This window comes from Pelmatolapia mariae, linkage group LG12, assembly GCF_036321145.2.
Source record: "Pelmatolapia mariae isolate MD_Pm_ZW linkage group LG12, Pm_UMD_F_2, whole genome shotgun sequence".
In the NCBI taxonomy this organism is placed as follows: domain Eukaryota; kingdom Metazoa; phylum Chordata; class Actinopteri; order Cichliformes; family Cichlidae; genus Pelmatolapia; species Pelmatolapia mariae.
Genome location: NC_086237.1, coordinates 9,813,917 through 9,832,731, shown reverse-complemented (window position 1 = coordinate 9,832,731; position 18,815 = coordinate 9,813,917). Strand labels below are relative to the sequence as shown.

The following is an 18,815-nucleotide window of genomic DNA, read 5'->3' as shown; positions in this document are numbered from 1 at the left end:
TGTAGACTCCTGCAGCCTGCAGATAAATACATTTATAAACAAATAAGCCATCTTCTTAGAAATGCATTGATCTAATATATGGTGGATGACCCCGTACAAATTCTGACTTTGTTGAATAAAAGAGACAGCTACTGATGACTGAAATCCAAAGGACAATTGTGCAACAGCAAAAGAGTTTGTAGAAGAAAAACTTCCAGGGCAAAGAGAGAATTTTAAAGCCTTCTTTTAGGAGAAAGTCAAAAGTTTTAAACAGTTTTATCAGATCTGATTGGTGATTCTGAAAATGCAATATCCCATGACGACTGGAAATCTCCACCCAAAACACTGAGTGGCAATATTATCTCAAGAAAATATTATAAAACGGGACACTACACTGAATGTCTGAGCCCAATATTAATATTATTACTATTCACAGCAGATGGCTGCTCCTCCCCAAGAATCCTCCTTCCTGTTCAAACTGAGTTTTTCCTCCCCACTGTCGCAATGTGGTTATTCACAGGGGAGGGGGTCATCTGATTGTTCGGCTTTTCTCTATTATATAAAGCACCTTGAGGCAACTATTGTTGTGATTTGGCTGTATATAAATAAATCTGAATTGACTATTACTAATATTCATAAAAGAATCATCCCAATTTCAAAGGAGTCATAGTACTTCATAAGAATTCATTCACTTTAACATCCTCCTATAATCAGCCAGTGCAGTCTTTAGTCAAAAGGAACTGGATGCATCACGTCAGCGCGCATGAGATGTTCTGTGGTGGCTCAGAGTGTTTTGTGAAGCCATCAGCAAAGCCCTCCGCTTCCACCAATGTGGGTGTCCTGTTGCACATGGGGCACTGTTTATTTCGTTCCTGTGAGGCTCTCATCCAGATGATGAGGTTCCAGCGCTGACCAGAAGAGATGGGTAAAGCACCGTGCATATGTTGACCCCGATGGAGGAGGCCCTCAGTCACCCTGTGTTCAACCTCCGAGCACTCCGTCTCACTTACAGGAACCTACAGAGAGGGCAAAAACTATTAATTATAGATATAAAATAATTAAAAAATTATTTGATACAAAAACTATAATTAATAGTTTTTGTATCAAATAATTTTTTAATTATTTTATATCTATATGTTTTTAGTTGTACACAACAAAAACAAAAACATCATGTCATAAATCATAGCAGGGCATCACCTGTCTCATATCACCAAAATAAAGGTTGCCCTCAGTGAACTCCTTGCCCAGCGAAACATTCAGGGTGACTTCTGCATTGTCATAGTGGTAGCTCAGGTCCAGATCTTCATTAATGTCATATTTGACCACAAAGGCCTTGTGACTATCCAGACAGCGCCCCCCACAGTCTGGATAAAGCAGGGAGGTGAGTGGCAGCAAGTACTGTTCACGGAGAGGTGTGATGAAGTGCTCGTCAAAGCCCAGCTCATTAAGGAGAATCTGAAGACACAAGGAAGAGCAACAAGACAACTTATACAGCTTTATTTCTAAACTGATAGAGACACTCTCTGAAATGTTAATAAAAGCACAAATACAGGAATTTCCAAATCATTTAAACTGTCCACTTAAATCCATGTAGACATTGAGGGTTCTCGGGAGGGGCCGTGCTAACACCTGCTGCTCTCCGGCAGCAGCACCATGCCCTCCCCTGTTTTAAATGCACTTTAGAACAACACGCAGCAACACTACACATGAGTGGGAGGAGGGAGGTATGGGGTCTTCACACACCCCCGTTCTCTGCCAGCCATCGGGGCGGGGGGCTGGGAGGTGGTGTTGGCTGACAGATTGGCCTCCCTGCTTCTGCGAGGCCTGGGGCGGTCTGCTTGCCTCCACCCCGGGGGGAAAGGGTCACATCTCTTGGGTCTGGGTGCTGTTTCCCCCTCTGGGGGCGAGGGTACCTGGACCCGGGGTATAGAGTATGTTTGGGGAGTGCGATTGTGTGTACATGTGCATATATGTCTATTCCTACGTTGGATGAGTGCTGAGTGTTTGTATATGTGTGCATGAGGGTGGGAAAGCATGTTTGTGTCTGTGTGTGCCTGTTTGTCTGTGTTTATATGTCAGGTCAGGTCTTAGACTCCACCTCCCTGGGAACACCCAGGCCCTCCAAAGTGCGGAGGCCTATCTCCCCTCACCACACTCCCTGCCGGTAACTGATGCACTCAGGGGTTGGTGCATTGGTGGTTCTTGGTGTCCGGGGCTGGGCGCTCAGGTATACACCAGCTCACTCCCGGTGGCTACTTGGCGGGGCCTGGTGCCTGTCGCTCGGTCAGGCGTCTTCCGGGGCAAAGGGGGGCCTTGAACCTCCGGCCTCGGGGCCTGCAGCTCGGTTCACTCTGGCACAGCTGGCTGCCGGCAGAGCCGGCGGGCGCGCCAGTGCAGCCCTCTCTGGCTTCTGCTCCGTGGCTACTGGGTGACCCCTCGTCTGGGGATCTCCTCAGCCCTTCCCAGGAGGGTGGCACGGATGCCCCTCCGGTGGTACTCCTTGGGCTCTCGCACTCTGGGGTCCCTGGATGTCTGGAGCCTGGATCTCCTCCATGCCTGCTTCATGCCCTGGGGGACGGGGCTATGGCCCTCCACACCCTCTAGCAGACCGTTACATGGGGAAACCTTCTGTATACAAGCGCGCTGATCCACACGGGTGTGCACACGGATGTTCACTGTTCGTAGACATAAACTACACCTTTCTTAGCTGCTACTTCAAAGCACATTGTGCGCTGTCTGTGCTGCACAACAACATTCAATATTTAGTATTTATTGCTGTTTACACTTAGCTAGATTAACATGATGGTGTTGTGTTTAGTATGTTGCTTTGTTTTTTTTTTGCTTGTTTTCTATTCTTTTTCTCTCAACAGGTGATCCAGGAGATTTTTTTTTCTCTTTGTCTTTGTAAGTGCCCTTTCTCACTGTCCCTCTTCCCTTCTGTTTTTCTTTTCCTTCCTCTCTTTCTTTCTCCCTTTCCTATCCCCCAATCATGTCTGTCTCATCTGTAACTACTGAAAATAAAATAAATAATAACAACAAAAGTTGATCAAATGGACCAATACGGCAATGCCATGATGATCCATTTGGTATCCTTGTTGGTCTTCAGACAACAATTCTGACGGCTAAAGAACCAAATGGGACAGACAAAAAAAAAAATAAAAAAAATAAAAAATAAACTGTCCACTTAAATTGTTATAACTACAAAAAAGACAGCATATCCAAGTAACACACAAACAACTTCCTATGAAGTTTTAAGCTAATTCGGTGAAGTATTAGAAAATAAGTAATTGCATTTATGTAATTTTTTTTGGCAAGTATTTACACATACAGCCGCAACCTCCCATCATCCCCACTCGGTTGCAGCAGATGGCTGCTCCTCCTTGAGCCTGGGTCCAGTTTCTTACGGTTAAAAGGAAGTTTTTCCTTCCCAATGTCTCCAAGTGCTTGCTGGCAGGAGTTTGTCTGAATGTTTTCGCTGTATTATTGTAGGGTCTTTACCTTAAAATATAAAGTGCCATGAGATGACTTTTGACTGCACGGATTGCTAGTGGTTGCCGTCTCCAAATAATCATGTCCTGATTTGGACGCTCTGAGAAGGTTTGGAAATAACTCATGAGTATGCATGATGCATCTCACTGCAGTAGCAAATCAACTCAGCTGGTTGCCAACCACTTGTATTTGGTTAAATCCCCATATAAAATCTATCTACAAAGAAAAAAATAAAGCGTAACCTGAGACTGAGACAGCATTGTGGGAAATCTTGGATGCTGAATCCTCCAAGCTAAAAAGGAGAAACAGCAAACAGCTTATCACTGCATAATCCAAAAGCCAGCATCAGTGATGGTATGAAGGTACACTTGGCATGGATCACTTGGACATCAGTGAGATTAGACAAAATCTATAATCATTCAAACTTGTGGCCCCAAATCTTGTTTTTAGAGTCATTAAAGATGTAAACATCTGGCCACAACTGCACAGTTAAGGAGATGGTATAGAGTCTTTTCAGCAGTTTCAGAAGGTTTTAATTTATTACCCCATACTGGTTCATTGTGTTGGGTCTTCCTTTAGGGGCTGCAGACTGCTCAAAGTGCTCCAACTCCTCCATCAGATCCTCACAGAAGCTCTTGTCAAACAAAGGAAAGCGATACACTCTTGGAGCTGCAACAGAGAGGAGAGAATGAGTTAAAGATGCTCTGTGTGGCATAAAGCTGTGGAGTTAACGCCAATAAAATGTCTTGATTGTCTTGAACTTGAAAACTTCGGGCACTGTGTTTCTAGCCCTTTCTTCTCCGCCACTTGTTATAAATCAGTAGTTCTATTAATAGACATCATTGCTAAGCATTCAAACTGAGCCATCACTTCTGTTACGGCCCTAGCAGAGCCTGCCATGACTTTGACCCTGTATGAGTGTGTCCTGCCATCTCTTCCGCCTTAGGTGCTGCCTTTTTTGGTACAACTCAATCTACTCAGCAATTAAACCAGATAAGTCCAGAGAAAGGAGCGCTCTGATGCCAGAGAGCCTTTTATTTTGGCTTGCAGGTTGTGAGCTGTGTTTGCTGTGGCTCTGTGTTACTTTCTGGTGATAAAGCCTTTTTTTAAACTTACTATCTGGTGACCAAGTCCTGGGTCTTACCATTTTCTCCTTTCTTTCAAAGGTGACAACAGCTTGTCCATCTCTCTAGTTGGATTTGTAATAACAATATTAATAAAAGCCTTAATTTAACAATTTCGCCTCCATGTCTCCCTTTTCTCAATTCAGACACTTTTTGTTATTCTCCCACATCACCTGGACTTTTTAGGGAAATGTAACAACTTCATATTTGAATCTCTGTCTCTGAGGAGTTGAAAGAACTTCCCAGCTTACCCACTTGTTCCTCCAACAAGCCTAAGAGGCCTTCTTCGGTTGCACTGTCGCTTTGACAGTACTCAACAATCTGTTTGAACTTTGAAGCAAGGTAGGACTCCTGAGGGGAAGTGAAGTGCAAATGTGTTTTATCAAGGTGTTAACGTTACATTATTCAAAATGCCAATGATGGTTAATGCAGTGACTACCTGGAGATGGTAGACATGAGGATGCAGAGGCTGGTAAATATCTTTGATAGCAGCAGCTCTTTGAGCAGAGGTCACACCTAGATGCTTTCGTCTGTCCACTTCCTGGGAAATCTAAACAGGGCGGACACTTTCAGTTTATTAGTAATGCAAAAATTTCTGATTTGTCACCTCAGCTTCTTTTCATAAAATATTAATTCTCTAGTTATCTCAGCTCTGTTTTTTATACCTTCCTAATGAGTTAGGCTTGAATGCTTCATGGCATTAACAGGTCACTTATGAATCCCAATGATATTGATACCATCCTAAAAAGAGATGCTCCTTTCTCTATTAAGCTGATCCAGGGCCAGCAAATTAAAGTGCACATAGATGCCACTAGCGGAGCATCAGCTGTTCTCAAAGAGCTGAAAAACATCTGTACTACAGACGTCAGAGGCAGCAGAGTTTAACTGTTAAGCTGGCTAATCGCTCACATCCAGAACTGCCATGACTTCATCAGCAGCAGCTTAGTTTTCAGTGGGTTTTTTTTTATATCTGAACACAAATACCAGTATGTACAGTGTGCCCCAGCAAAATAGCAAAAAAGGTATGAATAAAAAAATACCACCAATCCTAAGCTCAACCTTCTGCCACCTTTAACTTCTACCCCTGTCAGGATCCCTCCATCTCTAGAGGAACTCAAAAATAAAATCAACTAAACAGCTGCGTATTGTGAAATGAAACGAAAGGATACAATGATTTTAAAAAACTACTTTAAACTATGAATGTAGCATCAGGTCCTGTTACAGTGCCAAGTCAATACCAAAACATATGCCCACTGCTTCTAAACACAGGCAACTTTTACAAGTCATTCAGAATCTACTACTCTTGAAGGTAAGCTCTTGATGCCATAATGCTTTTTGGTTCTTAATTTATAACTGCTGCCTTAAATGTTGTATTATTAGTGTTCCAGTGCGGTTATTTTTCATTTGATATTTTGATGTTGTTTTATTGTTGGGTTTGGTTTTGCCAGCTTTAACGTGAATAAATAAGCGGTCTGCAGCAAAACTGGGTTTGGGTCATCACTTTGTCTTCCAAGACAACGACCAAAAACACATTGCAGTCCAGTCAGCATTACTGACTGGACTGTAGTTCGAATCCCATTGAAAATCTGAGGGGGGGAAATAAAGACCAAGGTCCATCACAGAAGACCATCAAAGCCAGAGGAGCTTGAGAGATCCTCCAAAATAGGAGGGATTGCTCACTGTGTGAGACTTGTTGCAAACTACTACAAAGAGCTGCACCATCTTATCCAAAAAAAAAAAGACAAACGACTGACTATTAGCACCGGCACGCTAATTATTTTGAACTTCGAAGTTTTTTGTTTTTTGTGAAATCATTTTGTCTCTGTGTACAAAGCACAATAATGTAAGGGTCTAAAATACAACTGGGATGCTTGAAACAGCTGTGTCAAAAATCCATTGGCCTGTTTAACAGCACTTGTAAAATACAGTACAGTTCTTACCTTGTTGAGCACTCCCCCAAATTGTTCATCCGTGACGCAGCCCAACTTCTTCAGCAGCTGCGCGGTAACAATTAGCAAACAATACACACCTGTCAGCTCACAAAGTCACCATTTCTCATAATATTTGTATTTCATATCAAAATGTAGCAAACTGGTATCCACTCACTGCATGGTAGTCCAGCCTGAACTGCTTCTCGGACACAAAACGAACATGGAGCTTGTATTCCTCCAGGAAAATGTTATCAGTCGTAAAACAGTCACAGATATAAAACCGAGGCTTTTCTTTGCCTTCGTTCGTCATTGCTGCCTGTTCAAGGATAACTGTTTAAGACAGGGAAAAACATTACCACGGACACTACTGTCAAACGCACGCGCTGTGACGTTGCGCTCAGTGACAAATATGTCACCTCCGGTTCGACGTCCTCCAAATTAAAAGCACCATACATACATACGTCCCATTCCATCCGTCGATAGCCCCTCCGTCCAAAAGGCGTCAAAAACGTGAGACAATTATATCAAATATGAACAGCCCTTATATACACTGAGCCTAGGTCCATGTTTTAATTTTTATTTTCATGTGTGTGTGTGTGTGCGTGTGTTATAATATAATATAAAAGGTGGGTGGTGTTATAATCTGTAGACAAATATAAGTATTAAAAAATCATCCACCTGGGAGTTAGATGGAGACAATCATGGACTCCAGATGCATCAAAAAGTGCTTTTTGATTTTGTCTGTTTTCCACTGTATGCGCAGTAATGTGTCAGTTCGCACTAGTTGAAGTTATGACGCCTGTGGTTAGACTGTAATCATGAGTGTTAACAGAACTAAAGTGGTTTCAGTATGAAACTACACTTTTTAGTATGATTTTGAAGGTTCCTGGAGGAACATTGGATGCACTTGTGTCTGGATTATTGCTTAGTGAAACTTGTGGTTGACACTGAGCTCGAATGGATCATGTTCCACATGTTCCCTGAACCAGATGGTGGACAACGGTGGGATGCTGCTGACTTCAACTGAAGGAGTGGGGGCGCCAGTCACAGAGGGCTCTTACTACTCAGCCTCCATCGGAAGTTATACGTCAGTTTGGTTTTTGTCCTGTATTGAATGCTTGACCACCTCTTTATCCTCTCAAGGATATTTCAGTGTGCACCAGAGTGCACAACAAGTCTGTTTTGTGGACTTGGGTCCACCTTCTGTGTTGCTGTGGGAGATGCTTTATGAATATGGGGTGTCTGCCCACTTACTGTGAGCCATTTGGTGCCTGTACAACTGCAGTACGAGCCAGCAGTAAGTCAGACTCTTTCCTGGTGGGTGTTGGACTTCGCTAGGGCTGTCCTTTGTTATGATACTCTTCATAAATTTTATGGACAGAATTTTTTTGGTGCAGCCAAGTGGCGAAAGGCTTCCATTTTGGTGGCCTCATGATCTCATCTCTGCTTTTTGTTGATGATGTGGTTGTGTTGCTTTTTTGAAGTCGTGGCCTCCAGCTCACAGTGGAGTGGTTCACAGCCGACTCTGAAATGGCGGGAATGAGAATTAGCATCCTCAAGCCTAAGGGCATTTATTCTCAGCTGGAAAAGGTGGGATTGCCCACTCTGGGCCAGACACGAGTTTTTAACCGAGTGGAGGAATTTAAGTATCTTTCATCTTGCATCCACACCCACTCACATATGTTCACAAGCTCTATGTAATGACTGAAAGAATTAGATCGCCCATTGCATGAAGGGTGGCTGGCCTCTCCTTACTTCTGCGTTAGATCTACGTCATAACTTATGCCATAACCGGAGTCCCATTTTACCCTAGCCAGCAACATTATACGTAACCTGAAGTGCACCACCCACTTGAATGGCGTGGAAGGTTGTAGTGTAGGGATAAAAGATGCTTCCGGTTACTACATAACCGGTCTAAATCAAGCTTTAAGTCAAGATTTACGATAGATTTATACTTTTTAGAGCTACGGTCAGAACAGGGGCGGATCTAGAAGGGTGGCATGGGGTGGCAAGTGCCACCCTAAAATGATCCCTTGCCACCCCAAGTGCCACCCCAGTTTTGCATATGACAGTGTTGCTTATTAAAATAAGATAAAATTAACACTTTGAACGTAGTTACAGTCAACAGTGAATATAAATACTAAAACTGAATATATTGAATAGTGTTCCCCCCTCCACCATTAACAAATGGTTCAGCCCATAGCAGGACCGGTGTTCTGACAAAACGTCCTACCGGCGTTTTTCTTGTTTTCAGTAGCAAGCGATGCTTATGATTGTGCCAGAGCACATTTTGAACAACACCACGGGAATTTCGGATTTTACACAGGTGGTTGGATGTTACACTCTGGAAATGGAAGGAAGGTGAGTGATATTAACCCTCTGTGGTCCACGCGCTGCACCTCCAAATCACATGACTGATGTAAGCTGACATAGCAACAAGCTGCAGCCACGCTGAGTCTCTGTTTCAGCCCACATTGAAAGTTCGGACTTCAAAGTTTTTAAATTTTAATTACAGGCCAGTAAATCCAGAGTTATGATGATATATATAAGCCACGCTTTTTTCTAAATACTGTCGTCACATGTGTGTGTGTGTGTGTTTTAAGCGTTTTCTAAGGACAGCGCGAGAACAGTAAAGAAAGGAAAAAAGCCACCTCTTTCCTATTGGTGGAAAAATGCACCATGTCGACCAATTTTAAAAAAAAAAAGTCAACATGTGGGATTTGGTTGTTTAGGAAGAGGGGAGAGTTTTGGGAGTGACGGTAACGGCAGCGAGACAGAGCGAGAGAGAGAGAGAGCGAGAGAGAGAGAGAGAGTTTTTAGATGTGGGAGATTTGTGACGTTTGGTGTGGAGTGTATACTTAGTGTGTTGTCTTGTGTAGCTGTTCTGTTGTGTAGTCGTTTTGTTTTGTGGGTCAGTGAGGGCACTAATGAATGTCACTAAGGCACATTTGTAATGTAAACACTGTCACTAAGTAGAAAACCAGCGGAGTGATACACCTCCTGTTGTCAGGCCTGCAGGTTTATCCCTGTGCTGTTCTCCTCTGTCTTTTGGTGGACAAACTTTTTTTTTACTGGCACATCATTTGTGGGGCATCTTATTGCGACACCTGATTGTTCTCTCACTTTAGTTTTAGTAATATTTTTAAGTGGTTGTTGAAAATGAAAAAAGAAACGGCAGGTGTATTGGCTGCATTTTTAGATAAATAGTTGTATATGTTTACAAAATGTACAATTTATATTTGCATTTCAAGTTATAAAAAATTACTCAACATGTCTGTGGGGGGGTTTTTACAGTAAAAAATACTACTAGGATTTTAAGTTCTTTGTGTGATTTCAGATCAGTAATAGTACTATTAATAGTAATAGTAGTACTAATGCAGTATGCCAGTAAAAAAACAACTAAATTCAGTTGAGCTGAAAAGATACCAAACAAGGCAAGAGGAAAACAAATTATATGAAACAATCTGAGGGTGAAATACAAACGGAAACTCAAAAGGAGTCAAAAATGGCCGGTTGTATTTCAGACCTCAGTGGGTTGATCCAACAAATCATGAAAAATTAGGTTTAAATTTTTGTTCATGACAGTGCAGATTTCTGACATTTTGTGCAATTTAAGCGTGTAACAATCTGATTGTTTTCTAACAAAAAACAGTGTGAAACTTAATTTAGATCTGTGTTTGTAAATGAACCGCCCCATGTTGTGTAGCTTTCTGGATTTTATACTTATTGGGCTACATATTTATTTGTTATACAGGCTATACAGTATATAGAATCAAAACTCACATTTTTATGTAACTAAAGTGTGTAATTATGTGGGCTACAGACAATAATTAAGTTATAGACTATATTTATATGAAAAACGTGTATACTTACTGCATTTGAATCATTTTAACCATATGTAACCACCTGCATATGTGTTTGGGGGGGAAAAAAGGCTTTGATTTTGCCACCCCATTTGATTTCGTTGCCACCCTCATGCCACCCTAAGAAAATTTCTCTAGATCCGCCCCTGGGTCAGAAGTTAAGTTATGGAAGAAATATAGTGTCATCAGATTCGAGAGAAACTGATGCAAATAAACAAAAACCAACCAACAAACAAAAAAATACAAAAAAAAATTATCAAAACTTAGCAAACTTAACTTTTAGCTACGATTGTTTTGTTTTTGTTTTTTAAGAGACGTCTCTGAGTACCTACGGCTATACTTCCAGAAGGGGGTGCTAAAGAAACAATAATTGATAGCAACCACCTAAAGGACAAAGTAGAAGAAGACAGGTACAGTATTTTCATCCTGACCTGTAACTCTTGTGTTTCTGTAGTTTAGATGCTAATGATGCCGTTGGGCAAAAGGTATTTCTATGTTTAATAAGGAGCACACTGGCTGTGCTCACTTTCGTCCTGTGAAATGCTGAGCGTGGAGTCTCTGCCAGTGGCTGAGGAGGAGGTGGTTGAATCCAGCTCCAACAAACTCGGAGACATTTACACGTTTGTGGCTAAGGGCAGTTTTCCTCAGACGATGAATCCGATACGAAAGAAGAACCTCAAGAGATACGCTCAAAAATTCATCATCGATGGTAGGGCTTCATTCAGTCACTCGGTTCAGCAGCGGTGTGTGTTGCTTTTGTTCATCTCCAGCAGTCAGTTTAACTCCTGGCTTCTCCCTCCCCTGGTTTAAAATTTCCTTGCTAGGCTGGTATAACGTTTAGGGCATGACTAGGTGGATCAGTAGGGATCTGCAGAAAATTCGGCTACTCACAATTCTAAAACTGATCCTCGGTGCTTGCAAAAATGAGCTCTTGGGTACTTTAGATGAAAGCGATTATAGGAATAATATTAATTTTTAGATAACTTGTTTATATGCCGAATTAAAGATAGATCACAGCTGTTTTCAGGCAGTTCGCAGTTTTGATCATGTAAATGTCTACTTTTGCTAGAGATCAAGACGACATTAAATGCCTACATTTATAATGCAGTATGGTGTGACTTGGGATTAAGTTTCTCACTACATGATTCCCTGATTTATATCTGTGTTCAAGAGGGCAAGCTCTACTATGTGGGGCCCAAGAAAGAAGAGAAGAGGGAGGTGGTGATTGAGTCTGAGAGGAAGAGGCAGATTTTTCTTGACTGCCACTTCAGCGATATTGGCCATCACCTGGGCCAGAAGAAGACCGTCCACAGGATCCAGAGCAAGTACTACTGGCTGGGAATCATCAAGGACGTCGTGGACTGGGTACACTCATTCCTCTGTGTATGGTGTTTGTTTGTTTGTTTTTTTTATCAAATCTGGTGGGAATGCTGATAACAGTGTCTAACTTTTGTTACCACTGTTTCAGATAAAAGTCTGTGAAACGTGTCAGCACACAGAGAGAAATAAGAACCAGTCGAGAACTATTCGGCCAATAAAAGTGGATGCACCTTGGGAAATTGTCGGGATTGACACGATAGGTTTTTGCCTCAGTTCATTTAAGCAAATTCTCTTTGATTATGTCTGCAACATCATTTCTTTCCACAGATGTTAGGCTGACTGTGTGGTTTTTCTCTCCTCTTTATCAGGGGCCTTGCCAGAGACCCAGAGAGGCAACAAGAATGTCACGGTGGTGATTGATTACTTCACTAAATGGCCAGAGGCTTTCCCGGTGCAAAAGACAGACGTTGCCTCGGTTGCAAGATGCATCTCTAAATGCATATACAGGTTGAAAACAACTTATTTGCAGACCATGCACATGAGCAAAATTAGCAAGAATTGAATACCTACAGTGGTGCTTTTCAGCCTGATGCTGATCTTTGCTCTGTTTTTAATCAGGTTCGGTGCCCCTAAAATGATAGTTTGTACACAGAATGCTGACTTCTGTGATAAGGTGAGACTGCAGCAGTAGAGTTGTATAAAATAATAAGATTGAGAACGGTGGGTCAACACTACGGAGGCATGTTTTGATCTTGATTTTTAATTTTCTAGGTGACAAAGATGCTGTGTGAAAGGTGGAGCATCACACAGAAGGTCTCTCCTGTGGATCAGCCTCAGCTCAACCCACTCCACGACTGCACAAGCCCTCTGTTGAAAGAAGCCATACTGCAGATGGTGTCAGAGAAGCAGGCAGAATGGGATGATTTTCTCGACCCTGTGCTGTTTCTGTTCAGGACATCCACCAACCCCACAACAAAGTTCACTCCTTACTCTCTCATGTTTAACAGGACAGCCAGTTTACCAAATGAGGTGAGACTGCAGGAGATAAGTGAGCTCTAAACACCTGGTTGGTTTGCAATTCGTCAAACATAATTTCTTTTCACGTAGAACACAGCAAATCGGCTGAATCGTGACGAGCCGGAGCAGGATGTGTACTCTACGAAGGAGAAGGCCTCTGCGTACATGAGTGTCATTCAGGAGCAGCAGAACTCTGTTAAGCAGCTGGTAATTCTCATCATTCTCTTCTGTCTTCCTTAAGTGAAAATGGATGCTGGTGATTGAGTGTGCGATCGCGCGAATCCAGGCAGAGGTCAGGAAGTCTGTCATAAAACAATAGTTGCATGCTAATAAAGTCGTGTGCAAAAGTCTTAAGCCACCAAACATTTCCTTATATTTTGCCAACTAGGAGCTAGATAGTCTTGTCATTTTCCTAAAGTGGTCTTGAACAGCAGTTCCCCAGGCTCTGATCATTCTTCACTCATTGTCAGTTCAGCCCTTGTACCTGAATATTTGCAGGGGAATGGTTTCTGTTATGTTAAGCCACTTAGCACTGATCTGTGAATCACTCAAGCATAAACAAAATGCAGCTAACTCAAGGGATGAGTCACTGTTGTGTCCGCACATAACAGACAACTTGGCAAAGAATCAACTTTAAATTGTACCTATAGGTACTTTGTTACTAGCTGTCTATTGCAAAAACACACAATTTGTGCACTCTTCTTTAGTTGCCAAAGATAACGCCTTTGACAGATGTGAAATAGTATTTTTGCACCACTAAGATGACTGCCAAAAACTTGGCATATGTGGACATGTTGTGCAGTGTGTCCTAAGGAAACGGGACAAGTGGAGGACAAACGATGTGGCAGGAATGAAAACAACAATCTACAACAGATGAACCGTATGAGAAAAGTCATGTCTGTAAGAATTAGACATGTGTCTGACCCATCTAACGATCACTGAAACCTCTTCAGAAATGATCTCAGTGGAACGATGACTGACAGGAAGCTATTGTTAAGGAAGGGAAATGGGGAGAAAAAGCTGAGGAATGCCAAATTCCACAAGAACTGGACTGCAGATAAGTGGCAGCAAGTCTTATGGAGTGATAGATCCAAATTTAAAATCGTAATTAGTAGAGATGGACTGATCCGATATTATGTATCGGTATCGGTCCGATACTGACCTAAATTACTGGATCGGATATCGGAGAGAAATAAAAAATGTGATCCGATCCATTAAATATCACGGAAGCACCTCACAAAGCTTGCGACATGGCGTAACTCAGCTCATTACCTCAGCACGTCGGAGCAGTGTGTGTCACGTGATAGAGCGGCTGTGCGAGACCTGTCGGAGGTGTGGTTGAGCATTTGGAGCCTCGCTACCAAACCGGCATTTCATCTCCGAGAAAGTTATCTCAGAGAGAAGTAAAGCAAGTGTGTAAGTTCATCTTTGAATGTTTGTAAAGCATTCCCACGTTAAGTTTAACAACCGATATGTGGAGCGACTGCCTCTTCTCTCTCCCTCCCTCTCCTGTTGCTACTTCAATCATGAAACTGATCAATGATCAGCTGATCAGCTTTTCTGTCACGACTCCGTCTCTCTTGTTTGCTTTTGGCCCACTTTGCACCAGAAAGAGGAAACCAGCGGCTGAACAACAGCAGCACGTTTAAGCTTGATAAGCTGTTGTTAGAATTTATTTAATATTATTTTCTACACCAGGATCATTTTCTACGTAGCTGACGGCTGGTAACTGTGCAGGGGCGGATCTAGCAAAGTTTTGCCAGGGGGGCCGATAGGGCGTTAACAGAGATAAGGGGGCACAAAGAAATACTTTTCTTTCTTATTCCCATTTAAAATGTCTAGCTTTTAATAAATAATTATCTGAATCTTACAACCGAAGTTTTACTCTGATGTAAAATGTATAGAAGTCTGTTACTGTATATAGTAACTATTAAGTCTAATATACCCTAATAAGCTATAGCACTTTTTCCTTTGGGAAGGTACCATCCGTGCAGTCTGCAATTCTGTTGAAGAAAGATGTTGAATCTATTTAATTACTGTGGAAAAATAATTGATTTCAATGCATTTTCTTTTTTTCTTTTTTTTACACGTGCGTTAAATTAAAGTTGATTACGTCGATTAAGCATCACGAGGCGGAGGGACGGGGGTGGTTCCCTTTTTTTTTTTTTTTGCTGGGAGTTGGCAGCCCTATTAGTTAGGTTGCTTAATATTTCAGCTAAGTACTCTTTAAAATACCAGAATAGTAAGGATGGTGCAGGTTTAAGTTTATTAGATTGATCAGTATTGCTGATCTATGAAATATTTTGGGTGCAGTGTATTTTTTGCATACAGGTATAACAGAATAGCTTTAGTGGGTTTTTTAAACTTGAGTGTAAACTTATATAAAATGCAGCAAGATATTAAAAAAAACAGTATTATTGATTAAAAAATACACTATATTGGATTCATATTGGTATCGGCAGATATCCAAATTTATGGTATCGGACATTAAAAAGTGGTATCGTGCCATCTCTAGTAATTAGTAAGTACAGCCAGTGGTGTTGGTGATCTTGTCAAAACTGATGGAGTCGTGGACACAGAAGAGTACAGACAAACTTTTGATCTTCACCATTCAGTCAATCTGGAAAGTAACAACTTCATTTTAAGTATGAATATGATTCCAAACACACTCTGATTGCAGTAAAAGCACAACTGAATAGAAAACCACACACTGGAACACTGTCAGTCTTTAACTGGCCTCCCCAGTGCCCAGATCTCAACATTGTTGAGTGTGGGATCATCTTGACATAGAAGGAAACAAAGGCAGCCAACATCCAAAGAAGAGCTTTGGCTGTCATTCCAGAAACCTGGAGACTGCTTAAAGAAATAACAAGAAAAATTGTCTCACAGAGTTCAGGCTGTGTTAAAGAATAAAGGTGGTGATATTAAATATTTATTTTCAAGTTGGTTAGAACTGTACAACCAATGTTTTGGCCTGATATATTGTATTTTAGTGTGTTTAGATAAATTGCTGTATCTGTTCCCCTGAGCAGTCAGGGTATTCACAGGAAAAGCTGCATTCTCTCACACACACACACACACACACACACACACACACACACACACACACACACACACACACACACACACACTCACTCACTCACTCACTCACTCACTCACTCACTCACTCACATATCTTAGTGAGGACATCTAATTGACTTAATGCTTTCCCTAGCCGCTTCCTACTGACCATAACCACCAAAAACAAATGCCTAAACTGAACCATAACTTAATTGTAACCCTGACACTAAAACCACATTTTGAGTCTCGAAGATGCCTTCAAACTCGTGGGGACAGGCATCCCTACAAGTGACTGTTGGTCCCCACAGGTATAGTGGCATGCCAATTTTCTGTTGTCACAAAGATGTGTACACACACACACACACACACACACACACACACACACACACACACAGAGTTCTCTTATTCTGTTCATATTATCTGTCAGATATAAATTCACACCCACACGCTGAGGGTTGTGTCAGGGACAGTTTGCTTAGCAACAGTTCCACATGTAGACTGGAGGAGACAGACTTTCTGTCCCCCAGCATTAAATTTTATTTCCAATTCATCTCATTATCCCTAGAAGGATCAACAAATGCTATTTTAGTGTATTTATTGTATATAGAAGTTCTAGCCTATCGTGCTAGTATCGTACCAGCATTGGTATCCATAATATCAATATTTGGATTGCTCCGCCCACCTATAAGTGATATATCTCAAATCTGCAGTGAGTTTGGCAATTCTGACCAAAGCTTTGTCTAAAAATGGTATTCAGGACAGCTTGAGCAACCAACCTAAGACTAATGATAACTTGGCACTTACCTCATGAGCATGAGGTACTTGAATCTTTTGTTTACACAACACACAGTGAGCTTCTTTGTCTGCCTGTGTTCTAGGAAACAAAGCACTGAGCTAAAAGAACTCAAGAAAGAAAAAAGCTCCATAGTTTGTTTTGTTTTTTTAAGTTTACTGAGTCACTACAGCTGATAGCAGTCAAGATAAAGTTCTACAGAAGTTAAAAAGGTGATCTCTGGTTAATGAGTCCCTTTTTTGTTGTTGTTGTTGTTACGTCACTGTATTTTTAGACAGGACGTGGCAAAAACTTGATTGTAACACCTTAAATTAAATTGATCTATTAGAGAATCCCATTATAACATCCTCCATAATCTCTGTTATTAGCCTTAAATTAAGTGACAACAAATGTGCATGGAAGCTCATTTAGTTTTTGTCTCTTTTATCCTTTGGTTCCATGTTCAGGTGTTAGCCAATATGAATGCAGCCTACAAACAAGAGAAGAAAAATGCCAAGCGCAAGTCACACAACATGTCCCCAGTGACCTTTAAAGCGGCAGACCCCATGTTTTCTCCAGGAGAAGCACCTTCACTGAAAAAAGTGAAAGAGGAGCATTTGTATTTGACTTTTCCCGTTGAGACGGTGCTGGCCACCGAGCAGAGCAGCTCAGAGGATGTAAAGACTGAGTTAGTGTATCACTTGGCTGAGTCCGATGTAAACTGAGAAGGGTGTAGGTGCAGAAGATGTTCCGGATGTTGGTGATACTCAGGTCAGTGCAAGGCACCAAAGGTACCTGAATTATCAGGAATTTCATCCGGAATCCAACCAGCGGCCCACATCTTCTTTTACGCCCGCACTCTTTTCCCCAATGAACTGTTGTTTCTCCTGAAAATCATCTTAACTTATTTTCATTTTGCAGTACTATAAAGATATTTGTACCTTTTTATTTGCTAAAATACTTTACAAATAAAGGTGTTGTTTCATTTATGTATACTTGATGTGTAGTTATTATTAAAGCCTGACCAATTTGTCAGTGGAAAATTGTTATCCGATCATTGATCATTGATATCGGCATTTACAACAACAGATAAATGAAAATTTAAGAAGTAAAAAAAAGAGAAGAGAGAAACACCCTTTCAATGTGTTACGAGTGCCGATATTGCATAGTTTGTCCACCAGAGGGCACTCTACACCTTGTTGCAAGAGTCCCTGTTTATTTAAAATGTATATCATGTTTGAAAAATATGCTGGCTCTACTGCACAACACACAAACTACAAAAACAAATGTGTCACTGAGCTAATAAGTTTATAAATATTCAAATTTGTTGAATTAGACATAAGTAATAATAGAATTTTGGTTTCTAAACGTGAGCTCAAATAGAAGTCATTTCACTTTTGTTTTAATCCATCCATTCTCTTCCACTTATCCTTGTCAGGGTCGCGGGGTGGCTGGAGCCCATCCCAGCTACCACAAGGTACCAGTCTGTCACAAGGCTAACACGCAGAGACACTCACATTCACACCTATTATCACCACCTTGTTGTCTTCGTTTTGATCTCTTCCAATAAATCACAGATATGTATGAAAGTCACAATAATTTTGAGAATTTCAGTTTAATTTACTAAATAACAAAAAAATCACAGTGACTGTAAAGTTGACTTTCACAAGCTCAAAAGTCAGTGGACAAAGTAACACAAACACCAAGATTCTTTAAAACTCTGATGCCATCTTTCAGTCAGATATGACCACAGCTGGGAGAGTTTGCTAGGCTTCAGTTGGCTTGAGTTTACCTTAAGAAGCTCTGTGTTGACTCACATGATAGATGAGATGACCTAAAACCCAATGCAACAACAACCTGTTAGTAAGTCATGAACTTACTGATAGTAATTAACTGATATTAACTTAGTAAGTCATACCTTTGACCCGCCAACCCAGTGATGTCATATTGGCGTCAGATGGCACTGCACATGCTCTAAAAACAGAAGCTTAAAAGACTGATTGTTTTAAATCTAGCTTCACAAACAGAGTGATACATGTTGTGTTTCATGTCCACTTTAATGGAAAACTGGGAGGAGCCAAACTGGTCATTTTCAGCGAGACTCTATGGCAACACCCGTAAAGCTAAAAGGAAAGATGTGTCACTCTGTCTTCTTTCCTGTAACTTTAGCCATTTAAAAGCGGGTTTCTGTAGTCTGCAGAACACGAGTGGGCATTCTTCAACCATCAGATGTTGTTGGCTTCGTATTCGGGTTAGGGAC

At 41.3% G+C, this 18,815-nt stretch overlaps 2 protein-coding genes across 3 annotated transcripts; one reads left to right on the top strand and one right to left on the bottom strand.

Moving 5' to 3' along the window:
* Positions 1-138: 138 nt before the first annotated feature.
* On the bottom strand, positions 139-6,911 carry ogfod2 (2-oxoglutarate and iron-dependent oxygenase domain containing 2). 2 transcript variants are annotated; one of them, XM_063489915.1, is made up of 7 exons: positions 6,699-6,911; positions 6,533-6,589; positions 5,032-5,142; positions 4,844-4,943; positions 4,013-4,137; positions 1,177-1,434; positions 139-995 (listed from the first exon to the last, which is right to left on the bottom strand). In XM_063489915.1, exons 1-7 carry the CDS (start codon positions 6,831-6,833, stop codon positions 729-731), a joined length of 1,053 nt encoding a protein of 350 aa, XP_063345985.1. In that variant the 5' UTR covers positions 6,834-6,911; the 3' UTR covers positions 139-728. The 2 variants fall into 2 exon arrangements, with proteins under 2 accessions (XP_063345985.1, XP_065327913.1); XM_065471841.1 differs by lacking the exons at positions 4,844-4,943; positions 5,032-5,142; positions 6,699-6,911.
* Positions 6,912-10,784: 3,873 nt separating this feature from the next.
* zgc:113436 (uncharacterized protein LOC503528 homolog) lies at positions 10,785-17,512 on the top strand. The gene is made up of 8 exons (XM_063489740.1): positions 10,785-11,095; positions 11,558-11,751; positions 11,855-11,966; positions 12,075-12,213; positions 12,325-12,379; positions 12,478-12,735; positions 12,814-12,930; positions 17,023-17,512. The coding sequence occupies exons 1-8, from the start codon at positions 10,927-10,929 to the stop codon at positions 17,278-17,280; spliced, it is 1,302 nt and encodes a 433-aa protein (XP_063345810.1). The 5' UTR covers positions 10,785-10,926; the 3' UTR covers positions 17,281-17,512.
* Positions 17,513-18,815: the final 1,303 nt, after the last annotated feature.